The 18829-nt window shown below is 35.7% G+C and overlaps 1 protein-coding gene across 5 annotated transcripts in view; it reads right to left on the bottom strand.

The window, feature by feature from the left end:
- Positions 1–5954: 5954 nt before the first annotated feature.
- Positions 5955–18829, bottom strand: part of COLQ (collagen like tail subunit of asymmetric acetylcholinesterase) — a 66516-nt gene continuing 53641 nt past the window's right edge. For all 5 annotated transcript variants that reach the window (XM_058179848.1, XM_058179850.1, XM_058179851.1 and 2 more), the window contains 5 exons: positions 18496–18632; positions 17357–17476; positions 15643–15763; positions 13899–14001; positions 5955–7876 (listed from right to left, as the gene is read on the bottom strand). In XM_058179848.1, the coding sequence (XP_058035831.1) occupies positions 7807–7876; positions 13899–14001; positions 15643–15763; positions 17357–17476; positions 18496–18632 (551 nt within the window). In that variant the 3' untranslated portion in view covers positions 5955–7806. The remainder of the gene's footprint in view (positions 7877–13898; positions 14002–15642; positions 15764–17356; positions 17477–18495; positions 18633–18829) is intronic.

Here is an 18829-nt window from a genome sequence, read left to right as displayed (position 1 = left end):
CCTATGTAGAATGACAATTTACCACAAACTAACTATAAAGTTAAACAGCTGTTTACATAATGTTGGTGGTGACATGTTACATATTCAGTCATGACTAGGTCCATCAAGTCTGTTGTGAGCACAGGCTATTTGTGGGCAAAAAAGAGGCAATGTAAAGTTGGACTGTTGAGAATTCAGAGGCTGCAAACATGGATCCTTGACTGGGTCCTTGAATCCAACTAAATCAGGACCTCTATACATATAAAGGTTAGATATACAAGTTGGATAATTTATGATGTAGATTTTTATTGCTAGTCATTACTTGCAAAATCAACTAGATCTAACATGCATATATTCTAGATGGCTTTTCTCCTTTTCTCCTAAGATGATTTTTTTTCTACCTCTCTGATTATGGCTTTCTGCCAAATCTATTCTAATTAATTTTGCATCTGTTTGCAGGGTTGATGTAGTCTGCCCATATCTCTTCTTCAGAGACTAGGCATGTCTCACATATTTTCCAATAGATCATATAGCTTCCCACTTGGTTTTTTCTTAACAGCTGGCATACAATCTTCATGCAACTGAGAAGTCATTCATTACCGATGGATCCTGTGGGTTCCTCCCCAAGTCACAATTCAATATTCAATTCTTTCCTGTAATTTGAAACCAAGACAGTAAACTCAGGTATATAACCGGGAACCTGATACTTCCCACCCCCACCCCCGCCATCATATTAAGTAAATTGCCATCAAGCCGCAAAGCTTTATGTAAAAGTAGTAGGCAAAAAAATAGAATCCTGTAATTGCTCCTTTTATACAAGTTTGGAGTTTTTTTTGGGGGGGGGGACTTTTCCAATTTTGCAAAGCAGATTCCCATTTTGCTAAGAATTTGAATTGCCTACATTATCAACCATGGAAAACTTTGGGACACTGCCACAATTTATGTCTCTCTAAATAAAGTGTGGAAACTTCTGATCATCTGCCTAAGTCAGGATTGTTAAATATGTGTCCTTCAAGCCCACATTTAGCATGTGATAGAATGAGTGCTGGGGACATATACCCTTTCAGAGGAGAAATCCTTCCATTCTAGAGTGCTGACAATATGGAAAATTGTAGGCTATTCCACAGTGGTTCTCTCAAGCTATCTGAAAGTAAAATGTGGTGAGAGACTTGAAATATGAGCCTTCTTGCAGTTTGAAGGAGGTGTACTATAGGATGTTTACAACTTCTTCCCATTGCCTTAGCACAAATCTTATTGCTCATTAAACAAAAGTATTTATGTCTCTTATGTTTTTGATCAGGGACTATTTCTTACATATTCTTTTATCTTCTGATACCCAAGTGGTTTATAAATAAAACAAAAGAAACTGAAGATAAATACACCACAAATAGCAATAACATTTGAGATTTACATATAACAGATACACCCATAAAAAAGTTTAACTTTTAAAATTCCTGAACAAATGGTTTTTGATCAAATAATCCAATATGGCACCAGATTCTATTCCATGGGAATTTGGTTGGCATCTTTGAAAGGGTAATACTTCCTTTTCTAGTCTCTTTTGGAAACTGCTTATTATCTGTTTTTCAGTTATTCAGCTAAAATCTGATAGAAAGGAAACTTTCTATCAGATTTTACAGCATTGTGAGTTATCTTCAATCCTTAGCAAAAGAAGTTTTAATTACAGATTTAAGATTTTTTTTAAAAAATAACCTTTTTTGGAATAAATAGCAAAAGGATAATTCAAACTTTGATTGTGGAAAGTCACAAATGGACTAAAGGTCCAGATAAATTTGAAATAAGATTTTGGTATTAACTATAAAGAATCCTTCTAATGGGTTATGCAAATTGTGAACTAGAGGGGAACTAAAGATTATAATTGTACGTTCACCCAAACTGAACTTACAATTATAGAATGAAGAAAAATAATTTAACATTGGAGGGATCAAAGGATGTTTTTGAACAAGGAACCCAGAAGTTTGTATCTGTCTCTGTCTCTCTAGATAGACTGTGTTAGGAACAAGTTATATCTGGTAAGATTGAGAATGATTTGAAAGTGAATTTAAAAGTGACAGGCTGTTTCTTCAGCTTCTTTGCTGACTATTGGTGCCCTCTCAATTCTGGCTTGCTTATTTGTTTGTTTGTTTGTTTGTTGATTTATTTATTGTCTGAGACTTCTTTTTTTCTTTTTCCCTTTGTATTAGTTTTAACTGTTATAATTGTAATCATTACTAAAATTACTATTAAAAGGGAAAGGGAATTATGTTTTCCATATGGGAAACTCTTCCAAAGAAGCCTTCCTTCCTTCCTTCCTTCCTTCCTTCCTTTTTTTAATGGGATGATAATAATACTTTCAAGTCCCTGCAGTTTCTTTGGCAAGGTTGTTTTGGAAGTGGTTTGCCATTGGCTGCTTCCTAGGACTGAGAGAGAGAGAACCCTCAGTCACACATCTGGCTTTGTTACATAGGCTGAATTGGCATGATGCATTCCCCTCTGATTAACTGAACTGTATTTTATCTAACCCCATATTCTTACACAAAGCACTGAACTATAAACTAAAGAAACTAATTGGGGTTTCACAACAAGCTAAGTTAATGTAGCCACCTTTCTGGTTAAGTGATGATGTGATCATCAGCAGTTTACATAAGAGATGTCTGATGAGTTTAAAACTATGACAGGCTGGTATCAGAAAAGGCAATCTTTGATAACATGCAGAGATTTTGGTTTTTTCCATATTGGTCTGTTCTTTATACCACCTGTTCCATTAATGTTTCAGTTGATCACAGCCATTTTATGGTTAATGAGAAAAATGAAATAGTTACCCTGTAAAGTGATGATGGCATTTTATGGGGTCTCCCAAGTAGGAGCTGTGGAATTTCAGATCTCTTTTCTGACTGCTGCGAGCATTTTCCTTCATTGTAGTTCAATTTTTTCTGAAATGTAGGATGAGCAAAACCATTTCCCAAGGAGTTTTGGGGTGTTCAATTTAGGTTTTGGACTGTCCAGTTGTCCCCTCTTTCAACCCTATAGGGCAGAGATCTTCAAACTTGGCAGCTTTAAGACTTGTGGACTTCAACTCCCAGAATTCTCCAGCCAGCTATGCTGGGAGTTGAAGTCCACAAGTCTTAAAGCTGCCAAGTTTGGGGATCCCTGCTATAGGGTTTTATTTCATTTGTTTTCTCGTAGTGAATGAGTACTATATAATTTTCAGTTAACTTTATTAGTAGACTATAAGTAGGATGGTTTTGGGTGAAACCCCGACTTGTTAAAGCTTTTGTGCATACTTTTTAGTATGTAAAGATTAATTAAACATTTTCCAGCTGTGTTTTTTGTTATTCCATACGCTAATAGGATATTGTCCAGTTTGTATTTATTCAGCTGAATAGCATTGCTAATTTAACCTCTTGTTCCTGCCAAGAGCAGGCAGACAGCAAATGAAAATAAACCTTCCATCTGTGATTGTGTGACAAGGAAAGCTGGATACAAATATTTTCCCAGTTGAGGGTTTCCAGATCACCAGGCCCTCTGTTTACCAAGCTTTTACACTGCAAGTTTAAATACATTTGGATCAATTATGTTCTTCTATCTATTCAGATGTATGCCGACATTCAAAATTCTACTCTCACAGGATCTCTCTATTTTATAGCTTCGTTGTTCTAAGCTGAGGTCTATAGGCTGCTAAGCAGGCCAATCTATTCAATCAATTCGAAGTCATAGTGTGTCACTTTGAGTGGCTGTATTAATTATTTAAATAAAATTAATAAATAAAAATAACAGATTTCTCTTGTGCCACAGTTGATGTCCTTAGGAAACAGGCTGCTTCCTTGAACTGATAAGTTGTAGTAGACTGTCCAGAAATCAAACAGATAACTGATAACTTTCAGGATTCCAAAAGGAAAAAGCCATATTTCTTTAATAGAGCAAATAGCATGGGACAGATGCACAGATCAAATTTAAGTAGCCATCTAAAAGCACTCACTGCAAGTGGATTCTGACGGGCGGGAAAGCATCGTGTCATTCCTTCCTACAAAAATGTAGCATTATACTAAAAGGTAGCATGAGAGCAGTGTGGGTGAATAGGTGCTCGGGTGTTAGTGCTTTTTTGTATGTTCTGTAATTTTGGGACTCCATAGAAAAAGCATACACATACTGTCAGATATTTTTACAGGACCTAGAAAGTTCACCATGGTTTATTGTTTGCATTTATTGTTCTTGATTTGCTTCTTTTCAAGGACATTAGAGTTGCACATACATATTTCTTAAGTTTTATCAAATAATAGAGAACAAAATTAAATTGCATACTTTGCCTGTGGAAAGTCTCAAACCAGCAAAGATGTCAAAAATTGCAGTCACATGCCTGCAAAATGCTGCAATTGATTGTAAACAAATCTGGTTGTCAATGCCCAAAATACAATTATGTGTCTGGGAATAGAGTAGTAAGCATTGATGGTAATATACACTTCATTAATTCCCATTCTACTTACACCTCTTGAAAATCAAGCCAAAATAAACCTACCTATGGGGCCAAATACTTAAAAACATAAAAATATCAGCAGACGAGTAGATTGTTTGTGCATAAATATAATCTTTGAAAAAAAAATCTTGGTTCTTTAAAAAAACCCACCTAATTTTAAAAATCCATGATGTAATTTCCAGTAGGAGTGCATTCCCTTAATATAATCCCAGTTAGCAGACCCTATCAGAGATAGCATCTTGTTTTCTGAACAAAATGACATCAGTCTTAACTAGCTCAGAGATCACAAATGCAATCAAAACATACCACAAGACTTTTTGCTACAGCCTCTTAGAACTTGAAATTTTGCCAAACAGCAACAGAGAAATGAGAAATGGGGAAGAGAAGACTGCTGGAGTTCACTAATGATAATACATAGATAAATGCAATAATAAATGAAACTTTGAAATGAAAAGAAAAGTCTGGAACGGGAGGAGGAGAAATCCAATTTATATTTTTAACTCTGTAATATTTTTTCCAGAGTGACTTTTTTTTCTATGCCAAATAAATAATGTGATTTCTTAGTAGATTTTAGATACATATCCATAATTCAAAACTGATGACTAGAGAGAGATTTTACATTGAAAGTTACTTTTTCCATTTCATCTTCTGGCCAGTAGCATCATAAAATGACAGTTTTATGTACTTTTGTTCTAAATGAAATGCCTTCCTGGAATGTCCTTACATTGCAGCAAGAGTTTTCAAGACAGCTTGAAATTCTACAACATATTCTTGCCAATGATTGATTATGTTTTCTCCCAAATTTACATCATCTTAACAAGAATACAAGGCCTTGAATTGGAGCTAACCCTTGAGTGAAGATAAATTAGTCCTACTCAAATGCAGATTGTTTCCAGCGATAATTTCCATATCAGAAGAAAGAGTTTCTTTGTATTCTGCACTAATCAGACCTCTTCTTGAATAGTGAATAGCCCAATGTGGGTATCGCAATCTTAAAAAGGATTCAGAGAAATTGGAACAGGTTCAGAGAATGCAGCCATGGACTTGAAATACAGTCATGGACATGCGATTTAACCCTAAAGAAAGCAGTTATAGTTCAAATATAGCCTTCTGAGCACCCCACCCTGAGCATATGATAGTCACTGGGGACAATCCACAACCATGGATTATTATAGCTGTTGGGTAAATTCACAATAGATTTGACACACTGAATTCTGCTTGAATGCAACTTGAGAACACAATTAAAAAGCATGTGAAAAGTTGTACCACAGAACCTAAGTGACCTTGGCACACCTTACATTCATGGGATTGTGCCCAGAAGTTTTATTAAAATGTAAACAAGTCTTCTGCAATGTAGAATCCTCCAGAGGTGTTAAAATACAGCATGTATAGCCAGCCGGTGATTCTGCATGACTAAAGATGTAATTGAGCACATCTGGTAAAATTCCAGATTGGTGGGAAATCAATACAAAAAATTCAGATAAAGGAGCACTAATCTGAATAATGGAATGGTTTTTATTTAAAAAAATATTTTTACAATACTATACACATGCAGACATAAAATAATCTACATATCTATGGTAAAAAGGATGAATAATTGTTAGATTAATTTTATTATAATTGTGTGCTGTCCTCTGTATTTAATATCTACAGAAAAAGCAGAATATAACAGTAACCAATGTTTTACAAGTTTCATGCATTTCAAACATATATTTTGGATCAATAATAGCAGGAAAAGAGTGGCCTGTCTTAATTATTTTAATTTGAACTGGTATTTCGCTAAATGAAAAATTAATCTACCTGCATTTAAAGTTTCAATTTGATCTTAGCATATTTCCAATGCAAAATTTCCTTTTTAATGTCTGCTATAAAGTAAATAATATTCTAAATGCTGATAATTTTTTTTCTAAAAAATAGGAAAAGAACAGCCATTTATATACATATAAAATCTATACAGCATTTAGACTAAGCTGTACAAATAGGAATATATACACAATCATATATAATGTTATACAAAGCTGATACTGGAAAGCAATTATCAGACTGGAAATCAATAAAAGTGAGCAGTTAACATTTCCTGGCAAATAAACCAGAATTAAAGTTTGATTGAAAGTTTCTCAACAATTATCATTAATGCAACTCAGCTTTTCAAACGCAGTGGTAGGTGTAACAGTGTATATTTTAGATGAATTCAGTTAGGATCTTATTATTTCCAAATATTTTCATGAATACAATGCATGGAAGAATATTCACTAGCTTGCTCCATCTGAGCTACTGTTCTGGACTTGCAGGAAATCTGACTACAACTCTAACCACAGTTTCCTGAATGTTTAGACACACTAGACATGAAACTAGCATCTGAACAAACTTGCATAGGAGTCCTTAGTTTTTAAATACAATGTGCTGCAGACTTTCAGAAATCGCTGAACTGTACTTTCCAACATTACTCATCTATTGGCCATGTTGGCTCTAGCTGACTGGAATATGAGCTCAAGGCATTATTTCTTTCAGCATCAGAAGCTGATCCTATTCCTAGGATTCTGAACAGTGTCTATCTATTTCATTGGTGTTATTAGCCAGAAAATGTGGTACCTTCCTAATTGTCCCATTTAAACTGTCAGCAAGTATGATTTAATCTTATTGCATCTCTCTTGTTTTAATGTAGGGTTTATTTTTTTTAAACTAAAACTAGTCTTTATTTCGCTTTAGCTCTTAGTTGGGCATATCTGAACAGAAGTTAAATCATAATGAGTTTGGTGATATTTAATATAACATTAGAGAGCACTGGGCTGCAGCTTAAATTGCCCAAATCAACAAACAAAGTGTTTCCACGTAATTCATGCAGCTAAAGCATGTACAAATTTCACATTGTAATAATAATTAAAAAACAAAAGCAAAAGTCTCCTTATAAACACTGCCAACAGATTATGATTTGCTTTTATCCTGGAAAAGTCTTGTTAAGAAAACTTGAAGAGCTTATTTGAAGAACTAACAGTGCTAAATTGAGGTATTATTGTATTTTAATAACCTAACAGTATGAAGTCAAATATAGTATTCCTTTGGTTTGTTTTTGTTCTTGATACACAGGAAAATTTCTTCAGCCAGTCATGAAAAAGGCAAATTTTGAATCTTACTGTCACTGGATGTTTTCTATTAAGACAGGAAAGGATGGTTCGATTTTCTTCCACTGTGATCAGGCAATTATCACTTATCTCCAATCATCATGGCAACATGACAATGGTTGTTGCAGCGTTGATTGTTTCTCTAGCCTCCAGTCTTGGTTTGATGATAGTAATGTAGCACCTGATGCATGCATGTCATATATAGGTTACTCCTTTCTCACCACTCACTTTTCATGTAAAATACCTACAATCTGTAGAGTCAATATAACAGTAAGAAGTGCAGCGTAATTTTCCATAAGACCTAGGAGAAAAAATAAGGCAGACATGACATATACATTATTTATTATAATTTAAATGATATTATTTATTACAGTTCACTGCACTGTCAGCCACAAATTTAGACTAGACTTGCCATTTTTGTCTACTTATTGAGTCCTTCCCAAAGACCTGGAATAGGAAGAAGTTCTTGTCTGATGGTATTAACGATATTGTCATTGGAATTAAGCTGCTCCAAGCAAAGCTGCTTTTTGTAATTGATGTATTGTGTGCATTGGCTATTTCCATTTGTACCTATTTTCCTACTCATAGCACACTTAAGAAAGCTTAATTTTATTTAAAATGAAGACTTAAAAAGAAAACTGAAAGTTATCTTGTACATAGCAAATATTTCATTCAAACTGGAAGAAAATTGTGCTCAATCAAACAGTTCTGATCCCTTAGACTAAATAAAATTTAAAGATATTAAGAATTGGTTCTGAATTCGTTCTCTGTACAAAGAAACAAAATTGTTATAAGATAATGCAAAATAAGTCCTGTTTCTAGTTTAAAATAATCTACTATTGGCAATAATTATATCCATCGTTCCACTATTTTGGAGAAGTTCCTAATCAAGCATTGTCGATACATTATAGTGACCAGACGTCCCGCTTTTGGCGGGACAGTCCCGCTTTTTAATAATTTGTCCCGCGTCCAGCGGCATTTCAAAAAAGTCCCGATTTTTTTTCCACTCCAATTCTGAAAATGGGAGGCGGCAACGCAAGAGGAGGAGGAGGAGGCGGAGAAGGGGGAGTGGCAGAGAAGGGGGCGCAAGATCGCCCACTGCCTGGAAGAGCCGAGAGGAGAGGAGAGCCAAGCCTGCCTGGAAGAGCCGAGAGGAGAGCCGAGCCTGCCTGGAAGAGCCAAGAAGAAGCAGCCGCTCCTCCTCCTTCAGCCAGGTGGCGAGACTCAGCGCGCATACGCAGCCCCCCCCTGCCCGTCAATGGTGTCCCGCTTTGCCATCGCTGAAATCTGGTCACTTTACAATACATACTACTAAAATCTGGTGCAGTGATTAAGGTATTGGTCTAGAAAACAGGAGACTGTGAGTTCTAGTCCTATATTCACTATGAAAGTCAGCTGAGCTACTTTGTGTTAATGACTCCTTTTTAGCCTAACCCATTTCAAAGGGTTGTTGTTATGAGGAAAATAAGGGGATGAATTTAGGTATGTTTGCTATCACAACTTACTTACAAAGTAATAAAGGTGGGATTTAAAAAAGAAAAGAAAAGAAAAGAAATAAAATAAGAGGAGTGAAGTTCTGTGTAGGTGTTATGCCTTTTATACTTCCATTTCTCTTCCAGGTTTTTCTGTCAGAGTGGATTCCGTAGAAGGAAGCAAGGAAACAATCAATGGCTGATAAAATGTAAATTGCTAAGGATTACAAAATATAGGTTGAAGGATTACAAAATCATCTAGATGTGCTGTAAGCTCTTGTAATAAACAGGGCAGCCTGCAGATGAAAAATTCTGGAATTTTTCTGGAAATTTCCCAAGAGGGTCTCCTGGAATTGAAGCCCTGTTTTTTTAATTTTCACTATCTGTAGATAATCTTTTTCAGGGTTTGCATCAATTATGTACATACAATCATTTGCCTTTCAAAATGAATCAACAGCAGGACATGGTGCTACGGCAAGTTACAATTAGATACAGGCCATCGACTCAGCTGAGTTTTGGCAGAGCTATCTTTCTTATTTCTGCCAATTAAAATGTCCCACGAGGGCTCTGCAGATAATTTCATTTACAAATTAAATGCTTCCCGTAAAATAGCAAGAGCATTTGACAGCATGCAGAACAACAGCCACTGTAGGTAAAAAGGTTGCTGACTAAAGAAAACTGGTTGTTCCAATACATACAAGTCAGAGTGCAAGCAAGCAAAGATCCGAGTTAAGTATCTTACTGGGAAGAACCACAGCAATATTTTGGGAGAAAATTCCAGTATTAGTATTTGTATTTATTGAATTATGCAAATGATGAGGAACTGGAGAAATAAAAAAATAACCTTTTGGAAGAGGAGGAGGAGAATTTTTTATTCCAATTTTATCCTGCCTAATTTTCTTGAAGATCAAGGGCAGGAAAGAAGAGATATTCAAATTTGCAGATTCTGGTACTGAAACCTATAATAAAAGTTGTTTTTATTAAATTTTAGTAATTCATGACTTTATGTTCATGTTTGGACTGTCTCAACAATTTGCTAATGAATGTCAAGAAAGCCTTCAAAACAAATTTTACTATCTTAGTAGTAAGATGGATCTTTGTATGTAGATGTTGTTGTGGAGTCTAGATGAAGTGAACAGAGGAGTTCTCAATAGTAAACATGTTCTCTATTTGGACATAAAAAAGGGACCAAATTATGTTTCCTACTCAAAGGTTGTAATTAGTAATAGATTTCACAATAATTGGGACAAGATGCAGTCATATAGTGGGATGTCATGTGATCCTGGCAGTCTTCTCTGCAATCATTAAGTGAGGATCATAGGTAGTTAAGTGAGGATGTCACATGACCATGACCATGTCTTAAGATTTCCTGTTGGCTTCCAACAAGCAAAGTTATCAGCAGGAAGTTGCAAGTCACAATCATCTTAGGCAATCTACAAGTAGGATGGTGAGTGGATAAGTGCTACGGAGTGAAAATACATAGGGGATAGATGCTGTGGCCTGGGGCAAACACAGTTGGAGGTGGGATGTGACTCGCAAGAGCAGGCAATGATCTCATACTCCATAATGGAGTTCCTCAAGAGAAAAAACAAGAGGAGCAGAAGCAACTTGGTACCATTCCTGTTTTTCCCCCATTGACTTTGCTTGTGGGAAGCTGGCAGGGAAGGCTCTAAATGGCAGACATGTGATCCTAGGATGCTACAACCATTATAAATGCTAGTCAGTTGCCAAGTGCCCAAATCACTATCATGTGATGGTAGAGGTGCTACAACACACACAATATTGAGGAACTGTTGTAAGTAAAACTTGTTCAGCACTATTGTAACATTAGCTGAGAACTACTTGTATGTACCAGTAGTTCTTTTTTGTTTCTTAGAAATGTTCCAAGCAGCATGGAACAACATTCAAAAGTAGTTGGGGAACGAGAAGATGGTCTCATTGCTCCAACACTGGAAATTTTTAAGAAAATGTTGGATAGCCATTTGTCTGAAATGGTGTAGAGTTTCCTGCCTGGGCAGGGGGTTAGACTAGAAGACCTCCAAGGTCCCTTCCAACTCTGTTATTATGTATGTTACATTGCCTTTATATCTATTCATATTTAGGAGGCCACACAAAAGTAAATCTGTAACACCATGCCTTCTCCACTCCAAAGCTGTAGTCCATTTCCTGGAGCCCACTCAAATGCTACCAAACAATAAAAGAACTGAAATGCATTTACTGAAATCATTAATTGGATTTAATTAACTATACATTTAATGTTTAGTTTAGACTGGATTTAATTAACTAAACAAATATAATCAATTGTCATTTTTAATTTTGGATGTGGACTCTTCCATATTTTGAATATCACTATTTTGCCTTCAGTCTTTTAAAATATTTTTATTGTTATAAAAATTATGTAGTTGCCCTTATTTCAATTAACTTTCTGCAGCAATCAATTGTGGAAAGCCCCCCCCCCAAGTATGAAATGTTTTGGGAAATATTAGACACATGCTCTTAAAGATAGAAAGCAGCCCCCACCTTTTCTTAATAGCCCACAGCAGATGCCAGAACTTAAAGAGATAAAGAGCTTATTTAAAAAAAAGAAGCCAACTATCTAGATCAGAAGTCTCCAACCTTGACAATTTTAAGACTTGTGGACTTCAAGTTCCAGAATTCCTCAGCCAGCAAAGGAATTCACAAGTCCACAAGTCTTAAAGTTGTCAAGGTTGGAAAGGCCTGATCTAGATGGCTCTATTCATTAGCAAAGCAAATATTGCAGGCAGAAATCCATATTTCAACGATATTTCAAAACTCCCTAGCAGAATGGTAGGATTAGAAAGCAGCCCCTCACCCAAGATCCAACACAGGATGAAAGCCATTAGTCACAATAGGAATTGCCCAGCACCCTTTCAGAACACAAGCCCCTTCATTGCATTACCCCCGGAGCAATCTGGGAGTTCAGATAAACAATAAGCCAGAGGTTGACCATATTAGCTCAGACAAACACATAGGATTTGCATTTCTTCTTTTGCCTATAGAGCCAGCTTTGACCCATACATAACCACTCCATGATCCCATAGGAATCTGACAACAGCCAACGGAATATTAAAGAACATGTTCTTGCACAGGAACAGGAAGCTCAAATACAAAGCTCAAAGAAGGTATAAAACCCCATCCACTTTCAACTCCATTTTGTCAGCTGCCCAGAATCACATGTGGTTCTGCTTCATCAATAAATCATCTTTCCAATCAGCCTCCATGTTTCCAGTGACTTTCTCCCAGCTTGGAACTGAACCAAATGGATATTTCTTCCCACACAATCAAAAATTTAAAGAAGGATAAAATCCTTAAAACTATAAAATTCAACTAAAAAAAACAACAAAAATCTGGCACCATTTAGTTCTAATGTGCATCTAATCTCCTCCCAATGCTTGGGGTAAAAGCATTAGGAGGCTAAAAGTGTTGGAGGCTTGCTGAACTAGCCAATACAATTTCAGTTCAAACAAAAGCAAATTTAAACCTAAGATTGTTTTTTTTTTCTGATTAATTTTCTCCAATTCTAGAGTGTGACAAATTTGAGGACCCTGCCACCCTTCTCAGCAATTTTTTGTCCTTCAGTTATCTGAGAATTCCACAGTTGTCTGAGAACTAAGGAAACGAGAAGTGATCTGTGTCTATGCATATATCTTTGTGTGTGTCTATATAACAAGATCAAATATTCCTGGTGATATGCAACTATCTCTAGAACACAATTACTCCTACAATTTTTTTCACTTCAGAATTTAATTCTTCTTTATTTTCCAAGTAATCAGAGGCGAATGAATAATTTTGCAGACTCATTTCACTATCTCTCTACAACTACTGATTTAGGATGAAATCAATCTTTCTTATCACCTCTAAGCAAATACAGAAGATAACATAACATAACATAACATAACATCAGAGTTGGAAGGGACCTTGGAGGCCTTCTAGTCCAACCCCCTGCCCAGGCAGGAAACCCTACACCATCTCAGTCAGATGGTTATCCAACATTTTCTTAAAAATTTCCAGTGTTGGAGCATTCACAACTTCTGCAGGCAAGTCGTTCCACTTATTAATTGTTCTAACTGTCAGGAAATTTCTCCTTAGTTCTAAGTTGCTTCTTTCTTTGATCAGTTTCCACCCATTGCTTCTTGTTCTACCCTCAGATGCTTTGGAGAACAGCCCGACTCCCTCTTCTTTGTGGCAACCCCTGAGATATTGGAACACAGCTATCATGTCTCCCCTAGTCCTTCTTTTTGTTAAACTAGACATACCCAGTTCCTGCAACCGTTCTTCATATGTTTTATCCTCCAGTCCCCTAATCATCTTTGTTGCTCTTCTCTGCACTCTTTCTAGAGTCTCAACATCTTTTTTACATCGTGGCGACCAAAACTGGATGCAATATTCCAAGTGTGGCCTTACCAAGGCATTATAAAGTGGCACTAACACTTCACGTGATCTTGATTCTATCCATCTGTTTATGCAGCCCAGAACTGTGTTGGCTTTTTTAACAGCTGCTGCACACTGCTGGCTCATATCTAAATGGTTATCCACTAGGACTCCAAGATCCCTCTCACAGGTACTACTATTGAGCAAGGTACCACATATACGGTACTGGTGCATTTTGTTTTTTTGGCCTAAATGTAGAACCTTACTTTTTTCACTGTTGAATTTCATTTTGATTTGCTCTTTAGGCTTCAGGAAGCTTTTCTCTAAATCAACTATCTCTCCCTTACTAATTACTCCTCCCCTTCCCTGGAAATAATTATACTGCCTCCCTCTTCCTTTGAGTTCACATTTGTTTAATCAAAACATGTCTTCTGTAATTCAGTTTTAAAATGATCATACCCAGGGAGATATGTTTTGCATGTTAAGTATCCGAAGTCATTCCCATCACATTCTTCTGCACCTTCATGCCGATAGCCATCTCCACAATAAGCATGGTGGCATCCTATTGATTACAAAATAGAAAACAAAAATATATGTTATTTTGTGGAGACATAGTTATTTTTATATTAATATATCTTAGATTATATCAGTTATCTTTGTATGAATTTACTGTATTTTTTTCACTATAAGATGCTCCAGACTATAAGGCGCACATTAGCTTTGGAGGAGGAAAACAAGAAAAAAAAATCTGCGTCTGCTTCTGCCTCCGCTGCCCGTTTGCCACATTCACTGAGGCCCGTTCACTGCCTCTGCAGCCCATTTGGTACAGCCCATTCGCTGCCACCCATTCACCACCATGGCCTTTTCACTGTGGCCCCTTTGCCACCGCCACAGCACGTTCACCACGGTCTGTTTGCTGCTGCCGCGGCCCATTCACCACTGCCCATTCGCTGCCAATTGCTGCGAATGGGCAGCAGCGGCAGCAATAAGCGGCGGTGGCAATCTCTACCACCTAGAACAGCTGATCGGCACCACACCAACCCCCCTCCCCCCCACTGCAATATTTGCTCTATAAGACGCACAGGCATTTCCACCAATTATTTTGATAATTAATTTATCAATTCAAATTATTTGTACATCAATATTGCTTATCGTGATTATTTGAAGTGATGTAAGTGTATTATATGTCATCACTACCCACAAAAGAAAGGAATTCTGACCCAAACATACATAAAACTTTGAAGTCTTCCTTTCAACTGGCAGCATTTTCAGTGGCATATTGCTTCTCTCACCCGAGAGTAATATTCCTGCATGTCCAAATTTGCTGTGCAGCAGCAAAGGTCAGCAGAGATTTAATATTGTTTCCTGTTAGCGTAACTCAGCCATCTTGAGACAAAAAAAGCCTGACCTTGATACTGTTACAGTGATACAAAAATGCTTGGCTCTCCCTAGAAGAAAGGGTTTGGTCACTAGTCAGAAAATGTTCATAAGAGGGTTGAATTGCCCTGCTTAGCTATTGGCAATTTGAAAGAAATCATAGATTTTTTTCTCCTCCGTGTTATTTACTCTCTATATTTAAACAAGATATTTAATGATGCTAGTTATTTTGCATAATCTCAACAGAGACTTCTGAACCAAGAAAATAGTTTGGATTATAATCCTCAATCCATGTTCACCCTTTTGGGGTACATTTTTAACAAAAATTCAGTCCAATTGTAAAAATCATAGTCTAATAAATCTGGAAGGTATCAGATTGTCCTTCCCTACACTATTTAATAAAAAAGAAAGAAAAATGAAAAGCAGGAATAAAAACTGGCCTAACGTAATCCAAGGAGTGTCATAGCTACATAAAGGATATTTGATATTATGTTCTGTTTTCAGTATTCAAATTACTATACAAATACTGATGCTGCTAATTAGAAATTGGAATTAGTCTGAAATGTATTCAAAGAAAACAGTTTCCCCGGAAAGCTTTTATACTAATAATTCCAATGACTGGCCTTGCCTATCCCACATTAAACATCTGCATTTCCACCAGCAATTTCTTTAAGACAAATCCTGTCATTGGTTAATAATCATCATATTAAAAAACTGCACCACACTAGTGTCTAAATGCAACTGCATGTATGAATTATGCTGTGTTTTACCATAGTTTGTATATAAACTAGAATAAGAAACTGAGAAATGAATGAAGTAAACATACTTATACAATCATCAGTCACAATGGTGTTGCCATCATCACATTCTTCTCCATCTTGGATGATGCCATCTCCACAGATGTTATTATCTCCTAGCAGATGATCCAGTGGATAGGAAGGTTTTAGCTGTTGACACAGAAGAAGATTATATAAATGGAGTTCATTGTAGGAAGAGGACTATTTTAATCTATGGTAGCCAAAAATAAGGAAGAGTTTGGTAATTGTTTTCATGAGATTATAGTTCATAAAACCTGACACCTTTTAATAAATTAGTTTGAAAAGGTGGCTACTCAATTCCTTTTGATAAAATGCAACCAATACCATCCTTACTGATCTGAAAAAAATAGATATTGGTGACATATTGTGGCTAGAAAGCAGATAGTGGTATTATCTTTTATTGGATTCTTTTTTAACCAGTATTCTGGAAATATTCAACTAAGTGTATCTTGGGAATCCTGTACCAGTTATTGGGGGAGGGAGGCTGTGATAAAAATGTATATCCAAAGTAGAATGTAAACCATACTGTACATATAACATAACATAACATCAGAGTTGGAAGGGACCTTGGAGGCCTTCTAGTCCAACCCCCTGCCCAGGCAGGAAACCCTACACCATCTCATATAAAGGAGTATATTGCCAAAGCTTTTTTTTCATGAATCAATTACCTAAAGCATGACATCTAAGAAAAAATACAGACATGATGTTATTAGTTATATGCTGGCCATTCAAATTTATATAGCTGTCTATTTCACAAACAAGTGACTCTGGACAAGATACAGCAAGACTAAAAAAACATTAATATATACAAAATATAGATGCTTGTCATGCAATATTACGTTGCTGGATCCAGGCTTAATCAATCAATTAACCAATCAATCAATCTATCAGACCAACTGAATTCCGTTCAATGCTTTAGTTATGAATAAGTAAAGTCCATCAATTCCTCTTAAAGAACAAAACGCAATGTGTGAAATTAGGAAACAATATGGTGAAAGCAAGATGATTTGCAAGGATACACAAGTATAGGAAGGTATAGTGAATACAGTAGCAATAAATTAGATGTGGTTATTATTTCTTTTCTTTCTTCTTCCCTCCGTCTCTTTTTTTCATTGCTCCTCCAATATCTTTTGCTTACGATTTTGTATTCTGTTCTGCATTTTGCATCTCACTGTCTACCTCAAGAGAACACATATGTACTTTTTTTTGTAGATAGGAATAAAATCAGAAACAAATATAATGGTATTTATTCATAAGTAAGGCTACAGCTTAAATTCCAGTATGCCTTAGATATTGATATTTTATTACAAATACAGATACTGATATGTATATTTTATCACTATGCTAATCTTCCCTTGGGATAGCCCAATATTATATATGAAACAAGCAAATAAATAAGCAAACAAATTAATAGACAGTAACACAAAATAACAAATACAACTACAAGGATAATTTTAAAAAGAAATATTAAAAATAATTTAAAAGACAATTGGATCCCATCTTTCAAATTGTGACCCTTACAGAAGACAGAATAGGGACCAGCCATATTTACCCATGGAGAAAATTTACTGAGATGTATTTAACAAAAAATAAGTGGTATCTTATCATTTCTTTAAAAAAAAACCTAAGAAGACATCTGGTACGAAACCACATAAAAGTATGTCTTTTACAGATCAATAAATCAAATGCTTTCAAAATTACACTGTTTCTTCCTCTTTTTACCTGGATTGGAAACCATCCAGAAGTATCTTTAAAATATAAAGATCGCTGATCTCTTCGAAATGCTAGAGCATTTTCTGTGTTTAATCTTTCCAGGTCTTCCTGATTATTCACTACAAAAATCTGAAAGTTACAAATAGAAAAAGGAGGGAGACTAGATCACCATATTTATGTAAAACAATAAATTGCAGTACAGATATATGAGATTATTCTAAATCTGAATAGCTTGGGATCAATATTTTGGAACTTTCCAGCTGACCCTCCAATTCAGAAAAATATTATGAATTTGAATGCATTCTGTGGTCAAATCATTCAACAATATCTCAAATTCTTATCTCTTTTCTAATTAAGGGTAGAAAAAGTAAACTTATTATACATCGTAAGCATATTTTTATAAGAAAAATAGATTGGAAGAGGAATATGAAGAATATATAAATGTGCAAATTTATATTTGCTTACTCCATATAAGGGAAAACGTGTAAAAACGACATAGGATTATACTCTTCCTGTGCTATTCAATCATAGACAAAGAGACAAAAAATTCAGCGAAAATGTGTAATTTAATGGTACTTGAAATGTATCATTTAAATATTAAATGTATTTTCATTCAGAAGCAAAGCATGACATTGTTAACCCAATAATTGCTAGAACTAAGTACGGGTAGTCCTTGCTTAGCAATCACAATTGGTACTGGCAACTCCATCATTAAGCAGCATAGTTGCTAAGCAGAAAATCACAATGAACTCACAACATCACTTCCCATTCAGTCAATAATCAAGCCACCACAACTGTTAAGTGAGGCATCATGGAACTGCAACTTATTATTTTTCTTCTGTGTTCTTCATTAACTCTGCTTAATGAAAGACTGCTGGGAAGCACACAAATAGGGAACACATGACTGCATAAAGTTGCAATAGTTGTACATTCAAGGATTGGTTGAAAAGCTGTTTTTTTATACTCTCATAACTTTAAATAATTGCTAAATGAGCAGTCAGTAAATGAAGATTATCTGCATGTCTTAAGAGTGATACTTTAAAAGCATTTAACTTAGTTATTATAATTATCCCAGTTTTTCAACAAAGCAATCCAGTCATGCTTCAATTACATAATATGGCATCTTAATTCTTGTCAAACTCACTTACTGCAGGTACTTTAGAATAGACCTCTCCAAACAGTGATTCCTCATAAGGTGGGCCATTCACATTTGGCTGAGAGTTGCAGAGACATTTCCCTGGAGGTCCTGGAAATCCTCTTTCCCCCTTTGGCCCCATTAGTTGCCCTAGAAAATATCAGATTGTCAAATTAGGAAGTTCTGAAATAGACATACTGTATGAGAAAAAACTGGGTCTTAGCTGCAATCTCAACCATTAATATTTATAATGCACAATTGCTGAATGTATATGTATATGTGTGTGTGTATATATATGTATGTGTGTATGTATGTATGTATATATATATATATATATATATATATAT

This window comes from Ahaetulla prasina, chromosome 4 (assembly GCF_028640845.1).
Source record: "Ahaetulla prasina isolate Xishuangbanna chromosome 4, ASM2864084v1, whole genome shotgun sequence".
Taxonomy (NCBI): domain Eukaryota; kingdom Metazoa; phylum Chordata; class Lepidosauria; order Squamata; family Colubridae; genus Ahaetulla; species Ahaetulla prasina.
This window is presented reverse-complemented; position numbering and strand designations above follow the sequence as displayed.